The 27,898-nt window shown below is 54.0% G+C and overlaps 12 protein-coding genes across 12 annotated transcripts; 8 read left to right on the top strand and 4 right to left on the bottom strand.

Moving 5' to 3' along the window:
- Positions 1–75: 75 nt before the first annotated feature.
- On the bottom strand, positions 76–1,259 carry J4E92_010002 (uncharacterized protein; the record flags this gene model as incomplete). Its single annotated transcript, XM_051501344.1, has 2 exons — positions 76–641; positions 689–1,259. 2 exons carry the CDS (start codon positions 1,257–1,259, stop codon positions 76–78), a joined length of 1,137 nt encoding a protein of 378 aa, XP_051348413.1.
- Positions 1,260–2,407: 1,148 nt separating this feature from the next.
- Positions 2,408–3,874, top strand: J4E92_010001 (uncharacterized protein; the record flags this gene model as incomplete). The annotated part of the gene is made up of 1 exon (XM_051501343.1): positions 2,408–3,874. One exon carries the CDS (start codon positions 2,408–2,410, stop codon positions 3,872–3,874), a length of 1,467 nt encoding a protein of 488 aa, XP_051348412.1.
- A 537-nt stretch (positions 3,875–4,411) lies between these two features.
- J4E92_010000 (uncharacterized protein) lies at positions 4,412–5,119 on the bottom strand (the record flags this gene model as incomplete). Its single annotated transcript, XM_051501342.1, has 2 exons — positions 4,412–4,759; positions 4,820–5,119. 2 exons carry the CDS (start codon positions 5,117–5,119, stop codon positions 4,412–4,414), a joined length of 648 nt encoding a protein of 215 aa, XP_051348411.1.
- A 404-nt stretch (positions 5,120–5,523) lies between these two features.
- Positions 5,524–6,375, top strand: J4E92_009999 (uncharacterized protein; the record flags this gene model as incomplete). The annotated part of the gene is made up of 1 exon (XM_051501341.1): positions 5,524–6,375. One exon carries the CDS (start codon positions 5,524–5,526, stop codon positions 6,373–6,375), a length of 852 nt encoding a protein of 283 aa, XP_051348410.1.
- Positions 6,376–8,456: 2,081 nt separating this feature from the next.
- J4E92_009998 (uncharacterized protein) lies at positions 8,457–11,173 on the top strand (the record flags this gene model as incomplete). The annotated part of the gene is made up of 7 exons (XM_051501340.1): positions 8,457–8,660; positions 8,714–8,752; positions 8,800–8,832; positions 8,887–9,004; positions 9,054–9,061; positions 9,120–9,942; positions 9,993–11,173. The coding sequence occupies 7 exons, from the start codon at positions 8,457–8,459 to the stop codon at positions 11,171–11,173; spliced, it is 2,406 nt and encodes an 801-aa protein (XP_051348409.1).
- Positions 11,174–11,593: 420 nt separating this feature from the next.
- HSP10 (10 kDa heat shock protein) lies at positions 11,594–12,114 on the bottom strand (the record flags this gene model as incomplete). The annotated part of the gene is made up of 3 exons (XM_051501339.1): positions 11,594–11,618; positions 11,687–11,970; positions 12,112–12,114. 3 exons carry the CDS (start codon positions 12,112–12,114, stop codon positions 11,594–11,596), a joined length of 312 nt encoding a protein of 103 aa, XP_051348408.1.
- Positions 12,115–12,516: 402 nt separating this feature from the next.
- Positions 12,517–14,588, top strand: J4E92_009996 (uncharacterized protein; the record flags this gene model as incomplete). The annotated part of the gene is made up of 3 exons (XM_051501338.1): positions 12,517–12,583; positions 12,636–12,806; positions 12,856–14,588. 3 exons carry the CDS (start codon positions 12,517–12,519, stop codon positions 14,586–14,588), a joined length of 1,971 nt encoding a protein of 656 aa, XP_051348407.1.
- Positions 14,589–17,346: 2,758 nt separating this feature from the next.
- Positions 17,347–19,417, top strand: J4E92_009995 (uncharacterized protein; the record flags this gene model as incomplete). Its single annotated transcript, XM_051501337.1, has 5 exons — positions 17,347–17,603; positions 17,656–17,854; positions 17,902–18,103; positions 18,196–18,525; positions 18,576–19,417. 5 exons carry the CDS (start codon positions 17,347–17,349, stop codon positions 19,415–19,417), a joined length of 1,830 nt encoding a protein of 609 aa, XP_051348406.1.
- Positions 19,418–20,347: 930 nt separating this feature from the next.
- Positions 20,348–21,379, top strand: J4E92_009994 (uncharacterized protein; the record flags this gene model as incomplete). The annotated part of the gene is made up of 3 exons (XM_051501336.1): positions 20,348–20,350; positions 20,553–21,185; positions 21,251–21,379. 3 exons carry the CDS (start codon positions 20,348–20,350, stop codon positions 21,377–21,379), a joined length of 765 nt encoding a protein of 254 aa, XP_051348405.1.
- A 1,203-nt stretch (positions 21,380–22,582) lies between these two features.
- On the top strand, positions 22,583–23,582 carry J4E92_009993 (uncharacterized protein; the record flags this gene model as incomplete). The annotated part of the gene is made up of 2 exons (XM_051501335.1): positions 22,583–22,677; positions 22,733–23,582. The coding sequence occupies 2 exons, from the start codon at positions 22,583–22,585 to the stop codon at positions 23,580–23,582; spliced, it is 945 nt and encodes a 314-aa protein (XP_051348404.1).
- Positions 23,583–23,688: 106 nt separating this feature from the next.
- J4E92_009992 (uncharacterized protein) lies at positions 23,689–25,749 on the bottom strand (the record flags this gene model as incomplete). Its single annotated transcript, XM_051501334.1, has 1 exon — positions 23,689–25,749. One exon carries the CDS (start codon positions 25,747–25,749, stop codon positions 23,689–23,691), a length of 2,061 nt encoding a protein of 686 aa, XP_051348403.1.
- A 1,301-nt stretch (positions 25,750–27,050) lies between these two features.
- On the top strand, positions 27,051–27,892 carry J4E92_009991 (uncharacterized protein; the record flags this gene model as incomplete). Its single annotated transcript, XM_051501333.1, has 3 exons — positions 27,051–27,126; positions 27,180–27,689; positions 27,747–27,892. The coding sequence occupies 3 exons, from the start codon at positions 27,051–27,053 to the stop codon at positions 27,890–27,892; spliced, it is 732 nt and encodes a 243-aa protein (XP_051348402.1).
- Positions 27,893–27,898: the final 6 nt, after the last annotated feature.

The raw sequence follows: 27,898 nt of genomic DNA, 5'->3' as shown, positions 1-27,898 counted from the left end.
TCAATAGCTCAGTACTCATTGGTACTTCTTGCTCTGTGTAAGCGATCATCTTCAAATTTCTACTCATGGGCGCGTCTACTTGAACTCAGCCTCCGGATGCATGCCATCCGGAATCTCCAACGTAGTCGTATACGCAGACTGCCCAACCTGTTTCCCCCACGTATCCGCAATAGCCGGCAACACCGCCCTTCCCGCATACACCGCATCCGTATTGGGCACAGGCCAAGGAACCGACTTGTTCTTGTTGCTCAGCTTCCCCGCATACGACGCATTGAAATACATATTGCTCAACGGAACTTTACCCGACCAAGCTCGCACCGTATCGCCCGTCTTTTCCGCTACAAACTTGAACACGTTGGCGCCCACGTCCCAGCGGCCCAGCGTACGTAAGCCCCAGTTTGCTTGGACAGTGGCGATCTCGCTGTAGTGGTTGTAGTACGTGTTGTCTGTGGTGCCGACTAAGCTGGCGGGCACGGCATCGCCTAGCAGTATGGCCACGACGCGGTTTTGCTGCCCGTAGGAATGGTTCTCGTCGAAGGTTACCATGACGAGGGTGTTGTTCATGAAGTTCTTGTTGGTGAGGAGGGGTTCGAGGAAGTTGCGCGTCCAGGTTCCTGCTACTGTTACGGTGGAGTCGTGGCCTGTGGGTGTGAGTATGCTTCTATGGGAATGCGCAGGTTATAATCACCGTCGCTGGTCATGTTAGGTGTTATAAACATCCACTGCGGCAACTGGTTCTTGTCCATATCTTCTTTGAACATGGTCAAGGGTTTTGTCTTCGCCAGCCTCTCCGTCTTTTGCGCAACTGAGTCGTACAGCACAGCTGGGTTGTGCTTGCGGACATACATGTTCGCTCCAGTTTTGGGGTTCGTGTAAGATTTCCCTTGGAAGCCTACGGATGGCATGTCTTCTTGGTACTCGCCCCAGCTAACACCTTTGTCTTCGAGAAGATCTACCAAGGTGGACACGTTGGAGGGAATGGCGACCATGTCATCGTGGTTGATGCCGTAGTAGTCGCCTGATATGGCAGCTGCATAGTTCGGCATGGAAGGATGGGTTACTGCAAAGTAATTCGTGAGACTGATGCCTTTCTTTGCGAGCCATGCTAGGTTTGGGTCTCCTGCTGCGAGATCGTAGTCGGTGTTTTCAAGCCATATTATGGCTATACGGTCGAAGGCTTTCCCTGGAAATGTGCTTTGGGCTTGTACGGGGTTCAGGGTCGCTAGAAGTGCTAGAGACGAAACGAGTGGAGTAATCATGATCGCTTTACAAATCTGTTGTTTTGGTAAGCATGTCCTTTCGGCTCCTTCTACCACAATATCTCCTTACCAAGAAACGTCAAGACAACAGAGAAACGCCGGATGGAACGACAGAAGCAGGCACACATGAGATCTTCCCTCAGGGCTTTTCATCCCTTCTGCCAGGGTCATGAGGCGCCGCTTCCGCTAGGTAGTGCCTAAGGGTCTGGACATCACTGGGACGACCTGCAGTATAGCCGTCACATCCCCACCAATGACATTCTTCGCAGCGCACATGTGCGCACTCTTAGGGAGAGAACTTCGCACATCGATGCGGGAGGATAAGCTTTTTAGGAAGGTCGACAAGCTTTAGATAGCTTTGAGAGGTGAACGTGCGGGGCTGATTGGACACGAACTCGGCAAACCTGGTACGACCCGCAGATCCAAGGTATGGCCACGCCTGACACCAGTGACACTGCAGGTGGGGTGGCGTAGCGTGATGATCTTCTGGACTCGTGCAGCGGCTGGCTGGCTGGTGGCGATCGTGTTCAGAGGCTCCCTGAACGACATGGCACGTTACAACGATCAGATCCGACGCAGGGACGACGGGGTGCTTGACACAGAAATCGCCAAACACCAAACATCATCAACAATTACTGCTACATATACCCCGAACCACGCTTTGGTAATACAGGCAGGGACTTGATGAGTAGTCTTGGAAGCTAACCGCGATGGGCCGCAACCAAAGCTTCGGCATGAAAGAGACGTCTACATCGAATATGCACAAGCCTGAGGAGCAAGTTGGCTTGCTGCATGCACCCACAGACCAATACCAATCTCGAGGCAGCGAAGACCAAGAGAACCACTTGGAACCGCGCTGGAGCGACAAGCACGACGTTCCACACTATCACATTCATCGGTGGCCATGGCTCAGGCCCGTGACCGTCGTTTCGCTTCTTATATGTACAGTCATAGCCCTGGTGTATCGGGGTCTGACAAGTACCCGGAATGATACATCCCCCTCCCTTGATGCTCATCCTGCAAGACTTCGACCGGAAGAAGACTACATACTCTCTTCATCATTGGATTTCAACGCACCACCTACGACCCGAGAGTATACATGGGTAGTATCCGATCACATTCTCAACCCAGATGGCGTGTATCGACTCATGATTCTCATCAACGGCACTTTTCCTGGACCGCTTATCGAGTGTAACGAAGGCGACGAGCTTGTTATTAATGTTATGAACCAAGCCATCAACGCTACTTCTTTCCACTGGCACGGTCTCTATCAAAATGGCACGAACTGGATGGACGGAACAGTGGGAGTGACTCAATGTCCCATTGCTCCAGGCCACTCGTTTACATACCGATTCAACGTATCAGGACAGACGGGAACGTACTGGTACCATTCGCACGTCAGCATGCAAGCCTCAGATGGTTTGGTGGGACCTCTTGTCATTCATCCCAGAGGCGGAGAAGAGAAAGATAAATTGCAAAAGGTACCGTACGAGCAAGACCGCGTAGTTCTGGTATCAGACTACTACTTCGACCTCTCTTCCGACCTACTCATGCAGTACCTCGCCCCTGGCAGCGAAAACGACGAACCCGTTCCGCCATCCGCCTTGATCAATGGAAGAAACATGCGAGACTGCGCCGACTTGCCGAATCGCAACTGTTCTTCGTCTGGCATTAGTAATGCCTTGTTCAACCTATCTCGTACCAGCAACACGCGCCTTCGCATCATCAACGTCGGAGCATTCGCAGAATTTGCTTTACAAATCGATGAACACGAGTTCCAAGTCACAGAAGTCGATGGCACGGATGTGCACCCCCAGTCTATCCATCGGCTGAACATCAATCCAGCGCAACGATACAGCATCGTCGTGACGCCACCAAAAGAGGAGGAAAACCAAGGCATGTACTGGATGCGCGCGAGGATGATAACCCACTGTTTTGCATACGAAGAGCCAGAACTACAAGAAGAAGTCAGAGGCATACTATACTATCCATCTGCGAACGACGACAACACGAAAAACCTCATCCCAACAAGTAAAGACTGGCCCGAAATCATCGACGTCGAATGCCGAGATCTAAACACCTCAACCCTAGCCCCCGTTATCGCAGTACCAGCCCCAGAAAACGATCCCAGCCACACCCTCTACCTGCGCTCCTCGTTCCAGATCCGCGACTGGAGGCTCTCGCGCGGGTATCTGAATGACAGTTCCTTCCGCATCAATGCCACATCACCGCTTCTAAACACTGTGCTCTCAATGCAAATCCCCGAGACGAAGGTACAAGAGGGCATACTAGATACACCCCCCTTCGACCCAGTTCACCAGCTCGTCTACCAAACCGGATCCACGCGCACCATAACGATCTTGATACAGAATCTCGACGACGGAACACACCCCTTCCACCTCCACGGCTACAAATTCTTTGTCTTGGCCCAGGGACACGGGTATCCGCCTTCTACTCTGCTCTCCCCTAGTCACGTTGACGACCACATAAATGTAACGAATCCGTTAAGGAGGGATACGGCGAGTGTGGAGGCGTATGGGTGGTTGCTGATAAGCTTTGTGGCGGATAATCCGGGGGTGTGGTTGGTAAGCTCTGACTGTATGAAGTGCATGTGAGACATATACTGACGTACCTCTACCAGTTTCATTGTCACGTTGGGTGGCATGCTGAGGCGGGGTTGGGCATGGTGTTTGCGACGGGGGTGGAGGAGATGGGGAAGTGGGAGGTACCGGCGGAGGTTGGCGGGTTGTGTGGGGTGGAGGGGGTGGAGAGGGGGATGGGACTTGGGGATGAGGTCTGGTTTGGGAGGAGGGAGGAGGAAGGGGGTGATGTGCGGTTGTAGAGATTTCGAGACTTTTTAAATGTTGAAGTGAAAGGAGATGTCCTTTAACTGTCGATTCTTGAAGAACGGGATTCACCCATCTAGTATACACACCTTCATGTACATGTCTCGTAATACCACTTTCCCACAGCATTGTAGTGAAACTGGGGTTCAGACGTCATCTCGCCGACCTCTTCCACACCAGCGTTGCGCGACTCGATGCCGTTCATCACGCAGATCCTACACTGCCGTATGCCATTGTGCGACCCAATCCCTACCACAGATATGCCTCTGATAATCTTACTTCTTGGAGAGACTACCCACCAACACCTCACTCCCAGATACCAAACCACCTCTTAACCCTCCTCCGCCTAACACCATCCTCCCCGACATAATACCTTGGATCCTCGACATACTCCTCACCCTTGAGCTCCGCCTCCCTCATCCTCTCCAACCGATACTGCTTCCTCTTCTCAACCTCCTCGGCCTTCTTCAGCCTCTGCTGCTGGTACTGCTGCGACGTCTGCTCCATATGCATCTTGTAGACCTCAATGAATCGCGACGAGGATTCGAAGGGATGGCGTAGGAAATCTTTTCGCGAGGGAAGCAGGTGGCCGAAGACGGTCTTGGAGATAAAGTCCATGTACCATGCTGCTATGGCGAGGGAGACGAGTATGCCCTGTGGGGAGAGCGGGGTTAGCTTTGGGGTGGTTGGGTGGCATGGGAGAGGAGATCGCACCATTGTTATCCAGAGATGGATGGCCCGGTTGTGCAGGAACCAATGCGAGAAGGTGCCCTCGGGACTCATCATGTTGGGGTATTTCTTCGTCGCCATGCGCTTCTTGTCTTCCTCGGATACGGGCGCGCCATAGATCTTGTTCTCGAGATTGCGGTTCGGCGCTCGCTTGCTGTGCGATGGCGGTCGGTATTTGTCGGGCTGTGGTATTACGGGTGCTCCTTTGCTCTGTTGTGCTTCCCGCCGTCTTCGGAATTCTTCTGAGAGGCCTTTGGGGGTGATGGACGCATGGCGGGCGCTCATGGGAGAGGGTAGCGGGAGGAATGCGCGGGCTTGGGGTCGCAGGAGCAGAGGGCCCCGGGGAAGGAGAAAGCGTGGTATCGAATGGAGGTTTGCCATGGCTGTGGGTGGTGGTTCTCGTCGTCTCGTCGCCTCGGGAGTCCGAGTGATGAGAAATGATCGAGGCTCGGAGGACGCTCGGACCGGCGCATTTAATCTTTCCAAAGGTTGGGCGTCGTCGCGTCTCGAGACTTTCACACACCGCAACAAACCTCCATACGGGTATCACTCCAGTACTCGTGAATTAGGTTGCATATCGCGCGCCTAAAACCCATACCATCTACGTTTGAGCCTGTTAGTGGAGATATGACAACTAATCACGCCTATAGTTCTGAAGCCAGTTCTAATGCAATGCCTCCCAGTTCGCAATGCCTTCCAAACAGCCACCCTCGTTCGGTTCGCAAGCTTATTGGAATGAGCGCTTCGCTGCGAATACAGACCCCTTCGAGTGGCTAGAGGCCCCCAATGCCCTAGATCCGCATATCGTCGATGCCCTGGATGCGACACCCACGCCCAAGCCGGAACTTCTACACATAGGCTGCGGCACATCACTGCTTTCCTACCACTTGCGCTCCCATGTAGACGCACCGCGACAGATTCACAATCTGGACTACTCCGAAGTCGCCATTGAAGTCGGCAAGATCCGGGAACAGGAGATATACCAGGATCCGCGAAAGGACATAGGAGAAGCTGCATGCATGCGCTGGGACGCCGTAGACCTGCTTGACTACCAGTCCGTCATGCGCGCATGCAAGCGTGCAGCCTACTCCGTCATAGTAGACAAATCAACATGCGACTCCATTGCCTGCGCAGACGACGTCCTAGTCCCTTTGCCATACCCACTAGCCATCCGCTCCTACGAACCTCTGGACCTGGATGCCGCCAAAACCCCCGAGCTGATCCATCCCTTAGTAGTCATGGCTGTGAATTTAGCGCTAGTGACGAAACCGGGGGCACGATGGATTGCTTTGTCTTATTCCAAGGATCGATTCTATTTCTTAGATGCAGCTGCAAAGGACGTAATACCCCAAGGAGCAGCGTTCCCACACCCCGGCGACTTGTGGCGTGTAGTGGATAAGCGCGAGGTCGATGAGGCGGACTGGCAAGTACGGAATGAGGACAGAGCTGATGCCGTGACTCATAGGCCTAAGGTGTGCAATGTTGTATATACACTAGAGCGGACTCATCAGCCACTGTTCGTGCGTGGAGAACACCTCTAGTATTAGCAGAACTCGGGCCATTCGTTCCTTTACCCGCCATCCTTGCTGTTCCACAGCTACGAAGCAGAGCCTCCAACCCACTTCTCATAACAAACACTCCCCTCAGCCTCAACATACCCCCCAAACATCCCCCGCTGACTAAACCCACACCTCTCATAAAACCGCCTCGCCTTCGGCATGTGCTCACCCGTCTCCAAGAGCAACCACGGCCAACCCCTACTCCGCGCTTCCTCTTCCAGCTTCTCGAGTATCATTGTCGCAACGGATGTGCGTAGCCCGGCTTCTCCTTCTAGTCCTACGCGGTACGGCGCGTCGACAAACATCCGCTTTATCTCAGCAGAACTTTCTCGTGCGTTTTCTGAGCAAGAAGAGAGGGGACGTAGACCGCCGCAGCCTATTGGGATGCCTTCATGATACGCGATGAGGAAGAGGGGGACGTCGGCGGCTGAGGGCGGAGTTGTGTAGTCTGGGTCGTCTATCTCGAGTTGTTGTTTGGAGCGGAGGTGGATGCTGTCTGGGTGGTCGAAGGGAACTGGGAGGATGGTGATCTTTTCTATGGATAGCATGGTGTATAGGAGTATTGTTATTCGATGTTATTCGATTTCAGATGTTGCGCGTTTTCTTCTTCATATAGTGTTACGCCCTATGACAATCTCATGCTACCTTAGATAGGGATAAGCTGTCTGTAACAGGCTAGCGTGATTTGATCTATTATCTTGAAGAGTCACACTCGGGTCAAGAGTTAACGGCCCTGTGACTCTGTGTGGTGTTCTATGTGCGGGGCGCATCTGAAGCTGACAGGTCTATTTTGTAATCATGCTAAACTGTACCCTGAAGGTATCCGCGGTCTTTGGGATTCTGAGTCTTAACGGCTAAGAATAGAAGTACGCGACCTGAGATACAAGTCGATAGATGTGAAGGTGTTCGGGTTACTACTCAGAGTGTAGTCTCATTGGTCAGAAGCAATCATCATTCAGCCACAGCCAAGGCATCAGTTCTACAATTGACGTAGAGTCGACTCTCTTCTCGTCAACAACATCCCCATGGCCCTTCTCTTACCCAAATCATGGCACAATCAGCTTTCCCAACCCAGCAATATACTTCGGAAAACTTTGTCGAAAGCTGCGGCGCTATCCTCTACGACACAACCCGCCAGAAGATCTGCCTAATCCATCTCCCTGTATCCAATCTATGGACCCTACCCAAAGGCCGTCGAAACATCGGAGAATCGCGTCAAGAAGCTGCTCTACGCGAAGTCTACGAGGAAACAGGATACAAGTGTCATATCTTGCCAGTGGATATGAAGACCAGAGCCACTATTGCTGGCGACGCGGCAGACGCCCCAGACGTGGCACGCATCTCACGCGACTCGGTAGAACCTTTCATGGTCACCATGCGGACGTTGAGAGATGGTCAAGGTGTCAAGGTTATATGGTGGTACGTCGCGATCATGGACGAAGGTGCTGGCGAGATCAAAGGGCCGGGTGAAGAAGGGGTCGAGACGGGGTTGTATTCCTGTGAAGAGGCTGAGGGGTTGTTGTATTTTGAGACGGATCGGGAAGTGTTACGCAAGGCTCAGGCATTAGTTGCGAAGTTGGGTTGATCTTGAATCCTTGAGCTCGAGTGTGACACATGCTGCGATAATAACTCGGATGATTTCGAGCTGTATCATGCCCACGTACGTGCCTGCCTGGCTTGGCTGGTGTGAGCGGACCAAGCGTGGTTACCCTACACCAGGAAGAATCGTGGCGCAGTGTATGACAGTATGGGACGCGCAAACCGAGAAGGACACATACATCTTTAGAGCTCCCAGGCTTTCCTATTATACTGCGCTATCATCATCACTTTTGTACTGCCGTGGTTGGCTAAGGAAAGGAACTGAGTTGGGCTCGGTCTTGTGCTACCCCTCCATGCCGGATTTCCGAGAGAAGGTGGGGCATTGTGGCGTCATTTGCTGCGCCATCATGGGCCACACTTCACTACGTAAGTGCAGCTGACTCCAGCAAACAGTTATCGCAGACTCTTACTGCGCTGAGCTCAATCGTATTCCATTTCCTCATTCCCCTCTACACCCCACCATCATGGGAGTCTCCTCGCAGTACGTGCTGCTTATCGCTATCGCCATCCTCGTCCTACTTCCAGCCGGCGCAGACGCTTTCGGTGCTGGAAACATCGCGTCGATATCGAAAATCGAGGGCAAGAACTGGCGTCATGGCGATATCGAAGATATGCTTGCGACGGTCGCTTGCTTGAAGGGTCATAAGTGGAAGAGTAACATGATCAAGGTATGCCCATATGACGATGTAGCTGTGATGACGGTGACTGACCTTGCGTGTAGCGTGTGTACTTTGGCAACTGGCTACGCGATTACTCACAAGTGAGCTCAACAGACTGCGCGACGTCGGAATGCGCTGACCGGTTTAGGCTGTTGATGTTGGAACGTTGGCTAAAGTTCAAGTACGCGAAAGCAGCAGAAGCGATTTCCCCCATCGACATGCTTACAAGACGTAGGGAGAAACTATTCGCGTTCTGGTCTGGGTCTTGTCTTTCATGTCCTTTGGCTATGCAACTGGAGAGTTTGAGGTCACCGCCGAGAGGCTAGGTGTGTATAGGCCCGAAGAACACATCGGTAAGCGAACTTGAACCTCTTCTGCTTCGTCATACTAACGAGAGCCCAGATAACCCTGTAAGCCACTACCATCTGCACAAACACCAGTGCATTGATACTAACACTCCCAAAGAAGGACTATGCCGACAATGAAGACGCGAGAAAATACGACCCTCGTCTACGAGGTCCTGTCTCAGATGCCGAGCTTGCAGTAGACCCAAACACTGGTATGAAGAACTATATCGCGAACGAACATGGTAACTGGGCTACTTCGACCGGATATGTGAAGTACTCTTTTGCTCGCGCTATCCACTTCGGTCGACTTTACACCCACGGACAGTCCGGCCAACGTGGTCGGGACGAAGACCTTTCGGAAGCGCTTCGCTGTCTGGGTCAAGGACTGCACTGCCTCGAAGATTTCGGAGCCCATACCAACTACACTGAACTCGTGTTGCGTGAACTTGGCTACACCAACGTATTCCCTCACGTGGGCGTCCAAGCTGGCATCAACCTCCATGGAAAGCACACCTATCCTCTCGTAACAGGCACGTTCGGAGGTGTTGACTTCTTCCACTCGGTACTGGGAGAGGCCAATGATCACATTACTCAGACCGAAATCGACGAGGTGAACACTGCTCTCGTAGATGCAGTTGGCGGGTCTGGTGGACAGAGAAGCGGACCTGGAGGCCAATCCAATGCCTGCAGTGGACTCATTGATGTACTGAGTAAAGTACCCGGCACTGGCGATCTCATCAGCCAAGCACAGAGTCTGCAGGCTTCTTCAGATGCTCAAGCTGCAGAGAACGCGCGAGGTGGTTACGGCGATTACAGCTCGTCCAGGGCTGGACCTAACGACTTCGCTGCACCACCTGGGTCCATGGGCGGACCACCAGGACCAGACATCCCAGGAACAAACACTGATCCAGCCACAATTATCCCCAAGATTTACCCAATTCTAGGTAAGACCCCTCGCGAACGGAGGATCGTGACCTTAGCTGACCTCCTCAAGTTTTCCGTGACAACGTTGTCCGCAAGATCTCGGCCATCGTCTCCAAGATCCCCGGTCTAGAGAAGCTGATTGAGACCATTACCGAGCGCGTCACGTTGTTCGTGCTATCACTGCTTGCGCCCTTCATTCTGCCGATCATCAAGACAGCATCGACCCAGCTGAAGAGCGGATCTTCTGCCGTCATTGACTCAGCGGCCAAGCACCAGTTTGAGGTATGGACGGACCCTACATCCACCAACCCAACACACAGCATGCTGTCCAAGGATCACTTCTCCAATGTCTTGAACCCACCCGCCGGTCAAGTCGCGGTCGCTATCCTACAGTACGTCGCGCCCCGCGTCATCTACGCTTGGGACCACCCAGATGTGCCGGTCGACGAGGTCCTGCACGACTGTATGCGCGTGTTCCATCACCCAGCACTTCGCGATCCGCACTGCGAGGTACACAATAACATGTTCAAGGTCGTGGAGCAATGGGCCCGCAACTACCACGGAAAGGACCTGAACCAGATCCTGTCTTCTGAATCTGTAAAGGCTGGACATAACCACAGCGGAGACCACGATCACTCCGCAGGTCACAGCCACGGTGCGGTGAACATGTCGAGCTTCGGCGGCCAGAGCCACAGCCATGGCGGTGGCGGTGGTCATCAACAGCAGTCCAGCGGATCCGGCGACCTCCTAGGTTCATTGACGAGCAAACTTCCCGGCCCTCTCGGCGGTATGCTCAGCAGCTTCGGCAGCAGCTCTGGAAGAACTCGCGACATGGACGATGAACCCTCGGCGTCCTCTTTGGCAGCACCAGGACCATACCAGCCATCGCCATCGCCTCAGCCCTCGCAGTGGGCTGACTTCCAACCTTACCAGTCCTCGTACGCAGGTGAAGGATACCAGCCGCCTGCTGAGTACAGCAACGCAGTGCCATCTGGCGGATATGGATGGGGTCAAGGCCAGTACTCTGGAGGTCAAGGTGCGGAGCCTAGCTACACGGTCCCTACAAACTACCAGCAAGGGTACGAAAACTACCCTGCTCCTGGAGGCTATGGCCAGCCGCCGGCTCAACAGCCCCCGCCAGGATCTTATGGTGCGTATAACCAGGGTGGCGCATACAATTCGTATGATCAAGGCGCACCTGGGGAAGGTAGCGCAAGAGCGTGGGGCGCTGGAGGAAACTCAGGGTGGTAAGCGCTGGACCAAATACCCAGGCGTTGACGGCTATAGAGGGAGTGAGGCGTCCCCGGCGCAGCTTCCGGATGGATCTGTTCACTGCAGCATGTCAGTAGATTCATGAATAATGCGAAATATGACCTTTCAGTCCCGACAACAAGTGAAGTGCGGTAGAGTAGAGATTCTTATGTCATTGTTTCTCCCCCACATCTGCGCGACAGCTGGTGTCTTTTGATTCCGACCTCTTCCTTGTAAATACATGTTATCGAAGAAACGCTTTCCAAAACAGATAGCCCCAAGCCAGATGATATGCCAAATGAACGCCGGCCGTTATGCTAGCGTCTCGCGTTTCGTGAATGTTCGGGTGTGGTGTTGGTACAGGATACGCAAGCCAATCTATCTTGATTCTATCATGGTAGATGATGGCATATGCCCGATTTACTCGTTGATCTTAGCCAGGAGCCTGCACAATATGTATTAGCCGCCATCCAACAATCTCCAACCACAGCCCTAAATATAGTGTATACGTACTCGTGGTCCCGGAAAAGGCTCAGCTCCTCCTCGCCAACCTTGATGGGGCTTCCGCCGAATTGCGGGATCAAGACCTTGTCGCCGGGTTGTACGCTGGGGGTGACGCGCTTTCCATCCTTATCGAAGGCACCGGGGCCGACGGCGAGGACTTTGGCTTCGTTGAGCTCCTTGACGGCTGTCTCGGGGAGGAAGATGCCCGTTGCGGTCTTGGCTTCGGGCTTGATGCGCTGGACGAGGATGCGGTCGAGGAGCGGCGCAATGCTCTTGATGGACTTGATTGCGGACTATGGGGGGGATTGGTTAGCTGGGAGCTGGGCTGGAGGTGGAGGTGGAGGTGGAGATAGAGGATGAATGGTGGGGTGTAGTGGTGCGCAATGCTCGTGTCGATAGATTGGTATGGTGGGTTGGTATTGAGGGAGACTTACCATGTTGACAGATGGAAGGAAGGGAACTGGGTATCACGTAGAATCAAGAAAAGACTATAGGTGCGCTGGGCTTGGAGAGAGGAAGATGTTCGGGTTGAAAGCTAGACAGCAAGATGAAGATGTTGTGCTTTGCCCTTCCAGAAAATTCCATGTCCGTGCACTTACCTCGGAACAGCCTGCGGAACGTTTGGCATCTCGCGCATTACCAGAACAAGTGACCTCACATTCGTCCCTTGTTTAGTGCATTCTTTTCGCATTGCATCGGCGTCGACAGTGCTTCTTATGTGGAGAAACAATGTCCGACGATGTGGGCATTGTTACCATACTGCGCGACGGAACCTTGTAGCTGGGCTATTCCGACGCGCGCAGTCTACGAGCGCTCTGCCAATTGGGAACGATGAGTTCATGTCGGCTATGCGAGATGGTGTGTTTGTGAAAGAGAAGGGTGATGATGTAGGCAAGAATCTTTTGGGTAAGTCGCAGTCGTATTCGCTGCAAGTATGCGCGACTGATGTACGACACAGGCATTGCCATCAGTGGGGGTGTCGATTCAATGGCACTCGCTGCGCTATACGCACAGTCTCGGCTAGAAGACCCCAGGCTGCCTATCCCCCATGGCTTCATTGTAGACCACAAAGTGAGACCGGAGAGTACAGAGGAAGCGAAATGGGTGTCGCAGCAACTACATACGAAGCGTGAGAATCTATGATACTTATCTGGCGGTCAAGTACTAACATTGTGAAGTTGGTATACCAATCACCATTCTTCCCCTTACATGGCCCGATGCCTTCGATCCCAACGACTCCAAGCGATTCGAGACGGAAGCGCGTACCCTCCGTTACCAAGCGCTGGGTCTAGCATGCAGAAGCATGAAGATTACACGCCTCATGCTCGCACATCACGCGGATGATCAGGCCGAGACTGTCATGATGAGGCTGGCGAACAATAGGCTGCGCTCCGGGCTTCAGGCGATGCAGCGCAGAGAGTGGATACCAGAGTGCGAGGGCCTACATGGGGTGTACCACAGCGGAAAGCACCAGAAGCCAGATCGCACCGGGCTTCTACCGTTCAAGGTCGAACAAGGAGGTGTGCAGATTCTGCGGCCTCTGTTGACGTTTGAGAAGACGAGACTTATTGCGACGTGCGAAGAGAAGGGTGTAGCTTGGGCAGAAGATAAAACGAACCAGATCAAGACGCTCACGTCGCGCAACGCTATACGCCATATTTACCAGAACCACAAACTTCCGGAGGCTTTGAGTGTCAAGTCGCTGGTCAATGTCTCGCAGCATATGCAAGAGCGCATCAAGTGGCACAGAGATCTCGCGGACAAACTCTTCGATAAATGCCCAATCAAACTTGACATACAGACAGGCTGTCTTATCGTCCGATTTCCCCCTTTCTCCGACCTCCTACCATACCCGATAAACATCAAAGCCGACAAGATCAAAGCGAAGAACACGGCATATTGCCTGCTTGAACGCGTGGCAGGACTAGTCACACCCGCCACGAAAGCACCTCTTGGTGAACTCGCCGCATCCGCCTATCGCATCTATCCCGAACTCGAGGAGCTCGAAGAAAACGTGGTACCAGGTGAAGCGCTCCGAAAGAAGAACTTTTGCGTCTACAACGTGTGGTGGCGCTTCTGGGAGAAGCCCTCGCCGTTTAACAAGCCCGAGCACCAAGAAGAAGGCATCAACCCAGACCTGACCCACCCACGAGAATGGCTGCTTACCCGGCAACCGCTTGAAACACTGGAAAGAGCAAATCCTGAATTGAACATCGTCTATCCTCCCAAAAGAAAACTGGGTAAACCATCGCAGAGAGAAATGTGGCGACTCTTCGATGGCCGCTACTGGATCTCTTTAACCAATCGACTTACGTACGACAACATAGTGCTGCGTATCTTTAGCAAAGACGATTACTTACCCACTGCCCATGAGATCAAGAACCGAATGCTTGAACCTGCAGAAAATAGTCCCTATCGCTTCATCACGGCTGCTTTCGATCTGCTCAAACCAACCGATCTGCGCTTCACACTGCCCGCCGTATTCAGGATAGACCGCAACACAGGCGAGCAAACATTGTTGGGATTCCCGACTCTCGACTTGCGCCCCCACGGCTTTGGGCCACCGGCGAGTGAGTGCGACTGGGAAGTTGCTTACAAGAAGGTTGATTTCGGGTCCCGGTCTGCGTATGATATCATTATGCCTGGGAAGTCGAGGAAGGATATCTATGATGAGGCGATGAAGGGCAGACCGGCGGAAAAGAAACGCATTATCAAGTCAAAGGAGGTGTTGAGGAAGGAGCGGAAGATGAGAAACGTCTTGAGGAACAGGCAGGAGCGTACAGAGGCGAGAATCAAAGGTTCCACGGGATATGACCATGCGGCACATGTTGGTGGGAAAGAGAGCAAAAGACAATGGAGCGCTGCTGTTCAGGACGTGGAAAGCAGTATGCAAGCAGACGGAAGAAAGTGAAGAGAGAGAAAAAATGTGCACACAGAGGCAAGAGGCAGCCTGTATGCTATGTCATTAGCAATTGATACCCCACAACTATCCGATAGAATATATCACCGCCATGCGGTGACAAGTGCTCTAGTTGTGGTAAGAAGGGTCCCGCGAGGCTGAAGCGATGACGTTGTGGGAACAGACACGGAAAGAGCATCCAACCAAATGAGGAAGGCAGATGTCGAGGTAGGCGTCTCCACCAACGCGCATCGCCTCCTTCCCCGCCCTGCAGCGGCAGTCGAGCGCCATTGCTTTGAGCTTATTTCGACCGCTATTATCGTGTGTTGCATGCGAGGTTGGTGTTGGTTCTGTAATACTGTTTCGCACGGTGCATCGTTGTCAATATCGGTTGTTGGCTGTGATGCATTGGTACTGAAGATGGTGGATGACCTCCCGCGGAGTGTTCTGTTGGCTCAACCACGGCGTGCGGGGAACATTGGCAGGCCTATTCATGTGGCGCTGCTGAGACTATTTGTACTTTGTACGCCATGTAGCTGACATGTGGTGTGAGATTTGAGAGAACCACACCTCAACAAGTATCGCATGGCTTGCTCGTGGTAGCCGTAGTTCTACACGCTATCGACGTTGACTCGTGCGGTGGAGCCCGGCCGGGAGTCTTCGAATAGCCAACTCGCTCCGCGCTCCAGAAGAAGCCACGAAGCGAGAGTAGTCAGGGACGCGAGATCCACAGTTCATCGATGGGGCAAGGGCGACGATAAATTGTCAACAACAGGGCTATCAGCGGCTCAGAAATTCGATCAGAGATACGAAGATGGTGGCTTGTCAGATGTTGATTAACGTGTGGAGTGTAAATATGGCAAAGTTCTGGATGGCATTTAGCGTTTCAAAGGCATGAAACGGCGCGCAACATGACTTGGTGCACAAGGTTGCGAACAACCCAGGTACAAGGCCGCACGGGAACCCGTCAGCCTCTTGTCGCCAAATTTGCTGCACCCGAGTGCCTGTGGCGGTGAGCGAGACGCGGATTGGGTACGGTCATAATTACTGTCAGGGAGATCGTCTGCGGAGTTTTATCGAGTGCTCTGTGCGTACCGCGATGTTGGGCTACCACCGCTGAGATGACAGGAGGCATGTAGATCAAGCGGAATTTCTTTTGTGCGTCTCAGGTCTGGCAGCAGCAATGATGTGAATCGAGGTGATGGGGCAGCTGGACAATGGGCGACTATTATTTGATACGTAACAGAGAGTTTTTGAAGTGCAAGCTGTGGCAGGCTAGTCCATGGTGCTGCCCGTGGTAGACGCCCCTTTCACGTGAGGTGAAGATTGAGCCGGCATGGCCCTAGTCACACTGGCCAGGTGTTTTCGGCTGATCTGAGATGAAGGCGACCATTCTTGAGAGTCAGTCCGGGTTTAGCAATTTTCACTTCACCCGTTGCTGTGGCAAGGCGGTGTCCAATCTGGATGATCTATGCCAGGACTGGTTTGTTCAGGAGTGCAGGTGTTGACCGCGCCAGACAAAGATGCAGATGCTAGAACCAGAGATCAGACACCAGCCTCGACGGACGGCAAGAAAAGAAAGTCAAGCGTGCGTGAACGCCATCAAGACTAAGATGGCGGCACGTAGTCTCTTCGGCAGCATTCGCCAGCACCAGCGCAAAGGTTAGCAATTTGGGCGCCAGGGTCTTGACGCCTTTTGTAAACGGGGATCACGCTTGGAGGGCGGTGGCGCGCCGCGATTCGTTACGTGCAGGCGCTAGAAGTGTCTAGCCTTGAATGCTCAGACAGGCTTGGCATGGCGCGAGAGTGCGAGTTGTGCAGAGTTCGCGACGGCGCAACCAAGACGGCGGAGGCGTGGCACAGAGGTGCGCGGTGTTGAGGGAGGTGTTCACTGCAGCGGCCAGCCGTAGAGCCGCCTTTTGGGTGTGTGAGACTCGAGGGCGCTCGGGTGATGATGTGCATGGAGTGGGTTGGATGCAAGATACCGATGTCGATCACGGTTATACTCAGTGGTGCTCACCTGGGCACTACTACTGTGCCCGGAGTACTGATGGTGCGAACGCTGTATACTGGTGGATGTACAGCGGACACCTAGTGAAGATGGGTGTCGATGACAAAGACGAGGCGCTATCGTGTTTGGAGCCGTCATCAGTCTCGTGAGCGCGCAAAGATAGCAACCTCTGCCAGACTTACATGGCCGATCGTGGGCAAGTGTGAAGAGGGGCAGCTGGATCATGCGACCACGCCCAAGGGTCAGTCGACCTCTCTGCTTATCAGACGCGTGGGCGCCAACGTGGAGTCCGCCAGGTGCCGGATCACGCACAGTAGATGCAACTCTGGCTTCGATAGCAAAGGTTGATGCCGGCATGCACAGCGGGCGTTTCAGAGGTCAGAGTGCATAACGTTGGTGAATGGTGCTATTCGGGCGGGCTAGCAGCTGGCGGGTCCGTCCAAGAGGACGTGCAGCCGCGAAAGCCAATTTCGTTGGTGGCATCCCTGCACCTGAACCCCTACCTAGCAACAGCCCTCACCTTAAAGTTCTCCCCTTCCTTGGGCGTCTGAGATTTTCTATCCTTCTTCCTCCTCACCGCCCTTCGCATCCTTAACAAGGTCGTGCCTGCTTGTCTGCCGCTGCACTTTGCGAGCGTCGTACTTTCCCTTTCCGTACATCTTGTAATACCCAAACCCGAGCTTGCCTCACAACACTCCTCTTTTCGCACCCACAAACCCCACACACGCACGCTCTCCCAAACAAACTGCACCACACACCATGTCTGCCCCCGTCGACGCCCCCAAGCCCGTCGAGCACCCCGAGGTTGGAACTGTCGGCACCGTTGAGCCTGCGCCGGCACCCGTTGTCGCCAGCGAGCCTGTTGTCGTCGCGCCCGTAGAGGAGGCGCCCAAGACGGAGGATGTCCCCAAGACCGAGGGCGAGGCCGCAGCGCCCGTAGAGGAGGCCAAGGAGGAGAAGGTCGTCGAGCCCATTTACAGCGGTGCGCTCGGCTACAAGGCGCCTGGCCTGAAGAAGTGAGTGCAACCGCATTTGACGATTTTCCGACCGTCTACTAACAACTTCCAGCGCCTTCCGCTTCGCCAAGAAGTACTTCTGGTTCGGCGAGGAGCCCGTTGCCGCCGACAACCTGAGGGAGTACCTCCGCGGCGAGAAGCCCGAGGTTGCCCACCCTGTTGTCGCCTGGTCCAGCCAGACCGGAAAGGGCCTCCTTTTCTTCGTCAAGCACGCCGACCAGAAGGAGCACCCCGCCGGTGTCCTCAACTTGGTATGTTGAATTCAACACAGTTCAAAAACGCAGTCTAACACACCCAGGCCTATGCCACCGACCTCGCCAAGGACGGCGCCGTCGCTTTCGCGTTCAAGATCTCCGGCCACAAGCACACCTTCGAGGCCACCACCGCCGCCGAGCGTGACGGATGGTTCGTCGCCGTTGAGAAGGCCATCACCGAGGCCAAGGCGTCCAAGGACACCATCGAGTCGAGCGAGGGCTACAAGGAGAACAAGGAGAAGATTGGTACGTTTTTCCAAATCACCCACGTCGCGTCGCGTCGCGATGGCACTAGTGGGCGATCTGTCTGTGTGCTGCAGTAGGCTAACATCCCGCAGGTAAGCCCACCGCGCTAGCGGGAGCTACATCCTCCGCCCCCAAGAAGAGCATGGACGCGACCCCCAAGCTCGCCGAGGGTGAGACCGCCGCTGCTGGCGAGCCCGTCGCTGCCCGCACTGGATCCTCTTCCAGCTCCTCTTCCGACGAGGAGAAGCGCAAGAAGGCTGCTAAGAGCAAGTCCCGCTCCGTCTCCCGCGGCAAGCGTGCCAGCCTCTTCGGCGGCCTGCTCGGAAAGAAGGACAAGGAGCCCAAGGAGGAGACCGATGCTGCTAAGACTGAGCCCGAGGTCAAGAAGGAGGAGCCCGCCGTTGTTCCTCACCTCGACGAGAGTAAGCTCATCCGCTCCATACTTGCATTATCTCTTACTAACATCTTCCAGTCCCCGCCACTGCTCCCGTCAACGCCAACGACGTTGTGAAGCCCGCTGAGGAGACCACCGCCGAGCCTGTCGTCCCCGTCGTCGCGGCTCCCGCTGAGGAGGTCAAGGTCGACGAGACCGCTGCCCCCGCCACTGCTGAGAAGCCTAAGCCCCAGAAGCGCGGTTCCATCTTCGGATCCTTCGTTGAGAAGCTCAAGTCTCCTACCACCGAGAAGAAGGAGCACGAGGCTGGTCTTGCCTCCACCCCCGTCAAGGAGAACGAGACTGCCGCTGAGGCCAAGCCCCTTGAGGAGGCCACAGTTGGCGCACCTGTCGTTGCTGAGCCCGCCGTCGTTGCCACCGAGCCAGCGAAGACCGAGGAGGCCAAGGTCTCTACTCCTTCCAAGGAGAAGGACCACTTCAAGTTCGGAAAGTTCTTCGGCTCCAAGGACCGCGCCAAGTCGCCCGCTCGCGAGCCCAAGGTCGACGCGGCTGCTCCTCAGATCGCCGACACCAACGCGCCAGCCACCGTTGAGCCCGTCCAGGCCGTTGAGCCTGCCCCCATTGCTGAGACCAAGGTTGAGCCCACCGCTGAGACCGAGGCTCCCAAGCAAGACAAGCGCAAGTCGTTCTTCGGCAACCTCGGCCGCTCGCTCTCCAAGGCGACCGGTAACAAGGCACCCAAGGACAAGAAGGACGCTGCCAGCCCTGCTCCCGTCGCCGAGGAGGAGGCCGTTGCCGCCCCCGCCGTTGAGGAGAAGAAGGAAGAGACCACCGCCCCTGTCGTAGCCGACATCCCCGCTGAGAACAGTGTGGGCGATGCTTCGAAAAGCGCCAACCCGACTGTCGCTACAACTGCGTAAGGTTTGGTGGGAAGATGTCAGCCTTTGCAACGACAGCCACGACGGAATGACGGAAAAGCAAAGACTTCGTAAATCCCTTGTTTGACCGCCGGCCACTGATACCCCCAAAATCTGCTTTGGATCTTGAACCCGGATTCAGGCGTCACATTTGGATCAAGCTTCTTCACATATCCCCTCTCATATTTGATTTCTCCTTGCATCTGGACCAACTCATTGTCACTCTCTCTTGGTGGATCGCGACGGACTCTTTGTTTAGACTGATACCACTGTAACTGTTTCTCTCGTTTTGATACCACTGGCGGATCTCGGACGCATTTGTTTTATCGCGCAATACCCCGGATACCCTCTGCGTACTGCCTTGTTAGAAGGAGTACACAAGCGGCCACTAGGGCACATATCGACGTAATAATCTCTAATAAACTGTCGTTTGCTCTTACTTGAGTTGTTCGCTGTGTGTACTGTGATGTCTTGACTCGATGATAGCGATGGTTTGCGCGGAGGAGTATGCCGCGCGGATCGACCAAGTTGCATGACGCTCACTAACAACCGTCGTGTGCTGCCCGGATGAGTGTGAACTAGACACCAACCTGCAATAGACCGGCCCAGCCCTGGGTGTGCGCATGAAGACATGTGGCAAGGCTTGGGCAAGATTGTCGCATCATGAGCACGGCAAGAGCGGAAGGCGCACTGGGGGAACCATACAGCGCAGGTTGACTGCGCCTTCCTTGGTGCTATCGATTGATACTTCCATGTCTGGACCCGGCAGCCTCGTCTCTACCCAACACAGCTCGCCCTTATTCTCTTTCTGAGAAACACGATGCCCATGCCATCATCTTTCACTTGTGTTCACATTCATACCCCGCTCGTATTGCCGCTGCATTCCTACCTTCGCTCGGTGCATTGCTAGGCCATACATGTCATCACGTCACCATGGTAGGTGGATGCCGATCGCGTGTCTCAGCGCAAGTACCAGCAGTTCGCATGTTCTAACACACACCATTAGGGTTGTTGCGCCTCCCGCACGAGTGATAACACTCCGCCTGCTGTCCTCGCGCATTCGTCGTCGCGTAACATCACGGCACCCTCGACGCGACCGAGCTCTATCCCCTCACCACGCGCCTCACATGCTTCGCAGGGCAATGCGCACCCACCGCCGAGTCGCCCAGATGCCAACAACCGCCCCAACACGCCTCTCAAGCCCATATCTCCGACTCAGCGCTCGCGCCTGCCTAACACGCTCGCTTCACCCACTGCTAAGAGCAGCAGCCGCGTCCAACCTCTGACAGACTCTACGCATTCGACATGGACCCGATCGCGGTTAGAGAAGGAGCGCGAAGACTGGTGGGACACACAGGTCACGGGTTCAGAGCAGATATGGGGCGCCATACGTCTTGTAGCGCAGCACCTACAGGCTGGCCAGTTGCAAGAGGCGCAGACGATGCTCGATGTCAGTGACTGCACCTGCCCAACGGGTCTGCTTTGGCGAGGCGTTTACGATGCGACTGGCGTCCAATACAAAGTCCCCGAGTGGGTGGTAGTAGAACCAGAGGGCCTAGCAGAAGAGGATGGTATGGACGACAAGGACTTGGCTGGAGACGCGAGCGCCAGTGCTGTGCAGGAGACGGTTGAAGATACCCTCGCGGACGACTCCGGCAGCCTTATACGTGTGAAAGTAAGAACGAGCCACGACCAGCGGGATCATCAGGTCGTCATGCGGATGAGAGACTCGGTCGCGACCATAATTGAGAAGCTGAAGAAGCAAGCAAAGGTATGTCAGACTTTACTGTCCCCATGCTTCTCCTTTGCTGCATGTACATTGCTAACCACATGTAGCTCGATCCCACCCTCGTAATTCGTCTCGCATACGGCGGACGTATCTATGAGCCCAACGACGTACTCGAAGCCAACGCGCGCTGGAACTTTGCTAATAACTACATCCTGACCGCTCTCGTCTTTCAGTAAACATCTGATCCTTTGCACATCCGCATCCGCACTCCTACCATGTCTCAAGGCTCCACGTTTGAATATGTGGGTCACATGGCTCACAAGGATTGCTAGGTCTCCAACCGAGTATCTCGACTTCCTGTTTGAGTCGATCGTCAAAACGTTGGATGAAATGGGCATACCGGACCCGAACAAACCTTCCTTGGAAGAGGAGCCGAACGAACCTACTTCGGAAGATGACTCTGACGGTAGCGAGACTGATCCTCTTCTTCCTCGATCACGTCGGTCGGATAATAGCAGCGATGACGGAACGTCTGCAGGTTGCGCCGCCTTTTTGTATGGGTTGGTTCGCTCATACTGGAACTTTCAGCGGTGGAACTACTCTTCGCTTCATTAGTCCATTTGGTGGCTTGTTTGATACCCCTCTCTCCCATGTCTTTTCGTTTATACTGGCGGTAGGCACCGAGGCCTTTGCTTGTACCCAGCATCATTTTCCATGCGTCGGCGTATCGCTATTGCGAGATTGTAATCCTTTGGACAATAGAAGTCTGATTAGTGCTTGAAATTCCCTTCCATACCAACGTGCTCAATTCATTGACTTCATTTTCTTGACGATTCACGTTGATAGGTGCTACGAAAGAAACCGCGTTGAAGTTGTACAACGTTAATTGTGGAGTCCGCATGGCTTGGTGGCGACCAACCAGTAATTCTTCCCGTACAAGTCACGATCTCAAGCCGTGTCTGATAACGAAGATGTGTTTATCGTCTTCTCCACGTGTAACATCCGTCGCATGCGAAGCTTTGTGGGTATCTCCGGGTAGTGCTTAACACCGAATCAGATGTCATCACATCCACATAACAAAGTGATGATCAACACCATCTCAAGAAGCGGTCAAGTATGTCTTCCGCTCCTAGCCTTCCCGAGGTCAAACGTTCGTTATCTGCCGTCTAGCTTCCCGCATCCTCCATCGACACCATGATGGTTGTGGTGAACCCTGTGACATCATCGTTTTTGAACCTCGGAAGCTCATCGCCCGCCATGACGATGACCTACCCTCTTTTTGAGTACCATAAAGACTCACTAAGAGCGAACCAGATACACCAATTCGTAGCACACATAAAGCCAACATGTTCGCCTCATCTGCTTCGCGTTCTTTACGCACAACTTCCACAGAGCGACTTTCACAAATAACCAGACAAGTCCTCCCGCAACAAATCAGAATGGCGCACAACGGCACAACCCACACGCTCAACACGGGCGCCAAGATTCCTGCCATTGGCTTTGGAACTTGGCAGGACAAGGAAGCTCAGGAACCGTAAGCTGTTGTCTTGTCATGATGCAGCGTGTTGTTTTACTGATTTGATAAACAGCGCTGTCACCATGGCCCTCAAAGCGGGCTACCGTCACATCGACACAGCACGCATCTACGGCACCGAGCCCGCAGTCGGCAACGCCATCAAAAAGTCCGGCGTCCCCCGTTCCGAGCTCTTCATCACCAGCAAGCTCTGGAACAACTCGCACCACCCCGACGACGTAGAAGCCGCACTCGACGCATCCCTCAAGGACCTCGGGACCGACTACCTCGACCTCTATCTCATGCACTGGCCCTCGCCCTTCGCCCGGGGCTCAGAAATGTTCCCCAAAGACTCCGCCGGCAAAGTCAAAGTGGGCGAGAGCGACTACGTCGACACCTACAAAGCCATGGAGAAGTGCTTCAAAAGTGGCAAAGCCCGCGCCATCGGTGTCTCGAACTTCAGTAAAGCGGAGTTGGAGCGCTTGATCAAGGAAACTTCTGTTGTGCCTGCCGCTCACCAGATCGAATGCCACCCTTACCTCCAGCAAAACGACTTCACGGAGTTCCACAAGCAACAGGGTATCCATGTGACGCAATACTCGCCGTTTGGCAATCAGAATGAGATCTACGATTCCGGGAAGAACATGAACAAGCTCATGGATGACCCTGTGCTTGTGGAGATTGGCAAGAAGCATGGCAAGACTGGTGCGCAGGTCGCGCTGGCGTGGGGTATTGCCAAGGGCCATTCGGTTATTCCCAAGAGCAAGACTGAGTCGAGGATCAAGGCGAATCTGGAGGGAGACTTTGCCCTGCCTAAGGAGGATGTAGAGAAGATTACTGGTATTGATAAGAAGATGCGGTTCAATGATCCTTCGGGTAACTTTGGATGGAACTTTTACACGGATATGGATGGTAAGAAGAAATGAGGAAGAGAATAGTGTACTATAATGCTGTTGGAATAGCCGACTCAAAATGATATCTACATGCATTACATGAACAAACGGTCAAAAACGCCCGGCCCACACCCGTCCCCTAACTATAACTCCCCGCCGCCCAGCTCTTCCGACTCTCCCTGCGATCCTCACCCTCAAAGAAAATGGCAACCTTGTTCGGCTCCCCCTTTTCCCCCTCATGGTAATCATACTTGATTTTCTTGAACCGCAGCGCCCTCGCTGCCTTAATCTCATCCCCACTCATAACCATCGCCGCATCGCCACCAATACGACTAACAACGGGGTTCAACAGCATGGCCATACTAAAAAAGCTCTCGTCGCGGACAATCGTGCGGTTGGCGAAGAGGCCTAAGAGGCAGAGAGCGAGAAATTGGATGAAGCAGATGCCGCCTAGGATGCTGAAAACGTAGGACCAGTCTACGTCGAGTTGCTGGCCTTGCGATGGGACGACGGTTTGGTGCGTGACGTTGTAGCGAATGCCATGGTCATCGAAGGCAGCGACAGCGCCGATGGTAAAGCGCATGAGGAGGTCTTCGACTTCATTTTTTGCGATGTTGTGTGCGGGCGACCATTTGGTGCCTTGACTGTAGGACCGGGTTTGGCGATCGAACCAACCGTTCCATGGTATACCTGTCCAGCCCATGGCACCAGCAGCTGTACGAGCGAAGATATCGGAGCCCCAGACTGCCCTGAAGTCGGCGGGGTCGCGGGGATCGATGTCGTTGGGGGCGTTAATCGCGGTTACGTTACCGAGTGTGTTATTGCAGAGGAAGAGGGAGGCGGCGGTCACGCGCGCGTGCTTTTTGTTGTCCGACTCGGGGAGTTGCATGACGGTGAAGTTCGTACATCTTGGCCCGCAGTTTTCGGGAACAGAGGCCATCCAGGTTACGGAGCCGCCGGCTTGTTCAGTGACTTCCCACTTAACGTAGTCATCGTCGCCTTGGTGTCGAGCCATGATGTAGAGGGATTCGTCGGGTACGTCGTGCACTTTGCCGTCCTTGACTTCGAGTTGTTCGCATGATGCGTGGGCTGTGATGTTGCGGGAGCTGGCGAGGTAGTTGACCCATTGGTGGGCTGGGTCGCGGTTGAAGAAGCGGTAGTGCCATGCGCCGTTGCCGCGGTAGATGGGTGTGCCTGGTATGCCGGATAGATCGGTAATCATGTCGTCCATATTGTCGGTAAGATTGAATTCGGGGTATGCCATAGCTTCCATGCCGTACATCCACGCCGCTTCCAGCGAAGTCTCGTTGATGAGACTGATTTCGGGGTCGATCTCGCGCGGCGGGTTGTCGACGTACCAATCGTTCAGATCGGCTACAGTGACATTCCCGTATGACAAGAGTGGTATCTCCGAGTTCTCCATCGGCCAGAACAGACTCAGCAGTGCCACTAGGATCTGAGAGCCGATATTGAGAACCAGCCATGCCAGACACGCTAGCCACATCCACTTCGTCTCATCGTCTCTAACATCCTTGAACATTCGGAATTTGCGCAGCCATTTCTGACGCCGGAAGCCAGGTGACGACAGGATCATCAGTTTCGTAACCTTGGCAAGCGAACTCAGGTGTAGGATCAGGTCGAATACTTCTAGACTAACGTAATGTCTAGTGAGAAATGACCATCTGAACACTGATGCATAGTGCTTTAACGAGGCCAAGATGTTCAAACCCAGACACAGCGAGAGACCGAGAGTAAGCGAGTTGAAGATTCGGATATCGATCTTGGAGAGAACGACGGGGCGGCGCCATCCTTCCCAACATTTGAGTGTAACACACATCACTGCGCTGAAGAACAGCGTTACGAGGAGTTTCATCGCACCTGTCTTGAGGAGTGTCTTCCGTGCCTCTCTTTGGTCGAATCGCTTGACGTGGTGGTGGTGTTTGTGGTGATGAGTCCCGTCTTCAACATCGAAGGTGGAGCTGGGGCTGCCTACGCTGGCGTAGAATCCGCCCTTGGACTCTATGATCTCTGGAGACTGGACCATGGATGGTGTGTGCATTGGTGAGTTGGATGGCGAGTATGATGCGTCGTCGACATGCTGCATCGCTACATCACCACTGTCGTAGCTGAGTGGTTCGGCGGAGCTGATCAATGGCGCATTGTCGGAGTGCCCCCCACTGACTGTGCGGTTGCGATCCATGGTTCTTGTTCTTTTGTCTTCGTTCGACGGGGTGGTGTGTTTGTGCTCTGTCAAATCTACAACTGTAGAGATGACTTTGCGTGGCTTGGAACCTCGTGTGCCGTCAGACGGCAGGCTGCAGGTGTCTTGGGCGAAGATAGCAAACTAGGTAGCGAGCGAGCGAGGCGTTACGCGCATTCTTTAGCGATGGCGAAAGTACCGACACTGTGGTTGCATTCCCCGGGTATACTGGTATGTGAAAGGGATTCCTCAGTAGTCCTGCAAGACTTGCCAGGTAAAGTAGTAAGAGTGATTATCTGAAGTGGAGAAAATGCAGAATCCTCTGGAGCGCACATGGCGCTCTTATCGCTGTCTCCCGGGCGGGTTTCCGCGCGACGACCATATTGGGGGCTGAAAGTTTGGGGGCCACAACAGCCGCATCTGCAAGCCTTTGGCGTTGCACAGCGTGGGCGAAGCAAGTCCAAAGTTGAGAACTGCCAGCGACAAAAGGACGATAACCAGTACTAAATTGTAATAATAGAAGCACAAAAAGTACTTCAACGACTTACCATGCGCCTATCGTGAAGCATGCGTTCGGAGAACTACATCAGCCCACCCCTCTTCATCCTTGGTAGGCTGGATTTTCCCAAACTGGAGGCTGAGTCTCACGCTAGACCAACGAGTGTAGCGATCGGTAGTCCTATTGTTAGCTAGATAGGCTGTTAAATGCAAGCGAAGTATCGAGGCGTTTCTAGTCCAGTAATATCTAAGTGGTTGCACGCCACGAAGAACAAGTATGGGGGGCCGGAACGCTCATTCGCCTAAGATGCAGCTGCGGGAGGGTAGAAGCGCAAGGCTCGGAGCTTGCAGTATGTCGCGAAATGCAGCTGACTTGGACCATGCAGTTGTGGAAGTTCTTCGAGGCCGGAGATAAGCTTAGGCCGATGTCAACGTTGTTGTGGTTGTTGCTGTTGTAAGCGTCGCGGAGTGAGTACCCACATAACCGGCCGCGGTTGCCAAACTGTCAGCTTTTACCTTTGCGGGCACCCACCAATCCTCGGAGTTGTAGGAGGCATATTGATGCTCCTGTGCTACTCATGCGACATATCCGTCGTCGTAAGAGCAGGGGGATGGTAACTCTGACGATGATGCCCGCGCGCGAGAGCGACTGACTAGCCTCAGGTACTCCCCACCTGACGCTAGATGACAAATGACTGTGGAGAAGGCACGAAGGGCGTCATGTCAACCAGTCTCAGAGCTTCATATTTATCGCGTCTATCTCAATCTTGCTGTTAACTATCAATCATCGAGACCAAAACATCATGTCGTCGTCAAACGTGGTTCTGTACGATCTGCCTAGCAGGAGTGGTTCCTCATGGTCATTGAACCCGTGGAAGAGTGAGTTCATCCACACCACAAATGCTATCTTGATCCTTCTGACAGGCGCGCAGCTCGAATGGTACTGAATTACAAGAAGATCGACTACACGACCGAATGGGTAGAATATCCTGACCTGGCCCCCAAGTTCAAAGCCCTCGGCATCCCACCCACCCCCAAGGACGCGCCAGGCTATTTCGCAGAGTACACCAGCCCCGCTATCAAGCATGCGAACGGCACCTATCAGATGGATTCTTGGCCCATTGCCTATGAGCTCGAGAAGCAACACCCAACTCCGTCTTTGCATCTCGATGACCCCATCGTTGTGCAGATTAGGGACCATATTGCCAAGATAGCTGGCCCACTGAGGCCACTACTCATTCCTCAGGTACCAGTTGTGCTGCTGAACAAGCCGAGTGCAGATTACTTCAATGAGACTAGAGAGAAGATGTTCGGGAAGCCGCTCGAACAAGTCGAAAAGGACGCCAATGCGGACGAGTGTTGGGAGGCGGCTGAGGCACCGGCGAAGGAGGCGGGCGACCTACTGAGGAAGAACGGTGGACCTTACTTCCTGGGCCAGACTGGTAAGTAACGATACGCTGGCTGGATGATGTTGACTTCATGTTCTGACTCGTGAACAGTTTCGTATGCCGACTTTATCTTTGTGTCGATGCTACACTTCGTCAAGTGCATAAGCGAGGACAAGTTCAAGAAGATTCTGGCTCTTGATGACGCCTTCCCCAAGGTTTACGAGGCGTGTAAACAATGGCTGGAGAAGGACGACTAGTCCGTT

This window comes from Alternaria infectoria (genome assembly GCF_024043175.1).
Source record: "Alternaria infectoria strain BMP 0036 chromosome Unknown scaffold_30, whole genome shotgun sequence".
NCBI lineage: Eukaryota > Fungi > Ascomycota > Dothideomycetes > Pleosporales > Pleosporaceae > Alternaria > Alternaria infectoria.
This window is presented reverse-complemented; position numbering and strand designations above follow the sequence as displayed.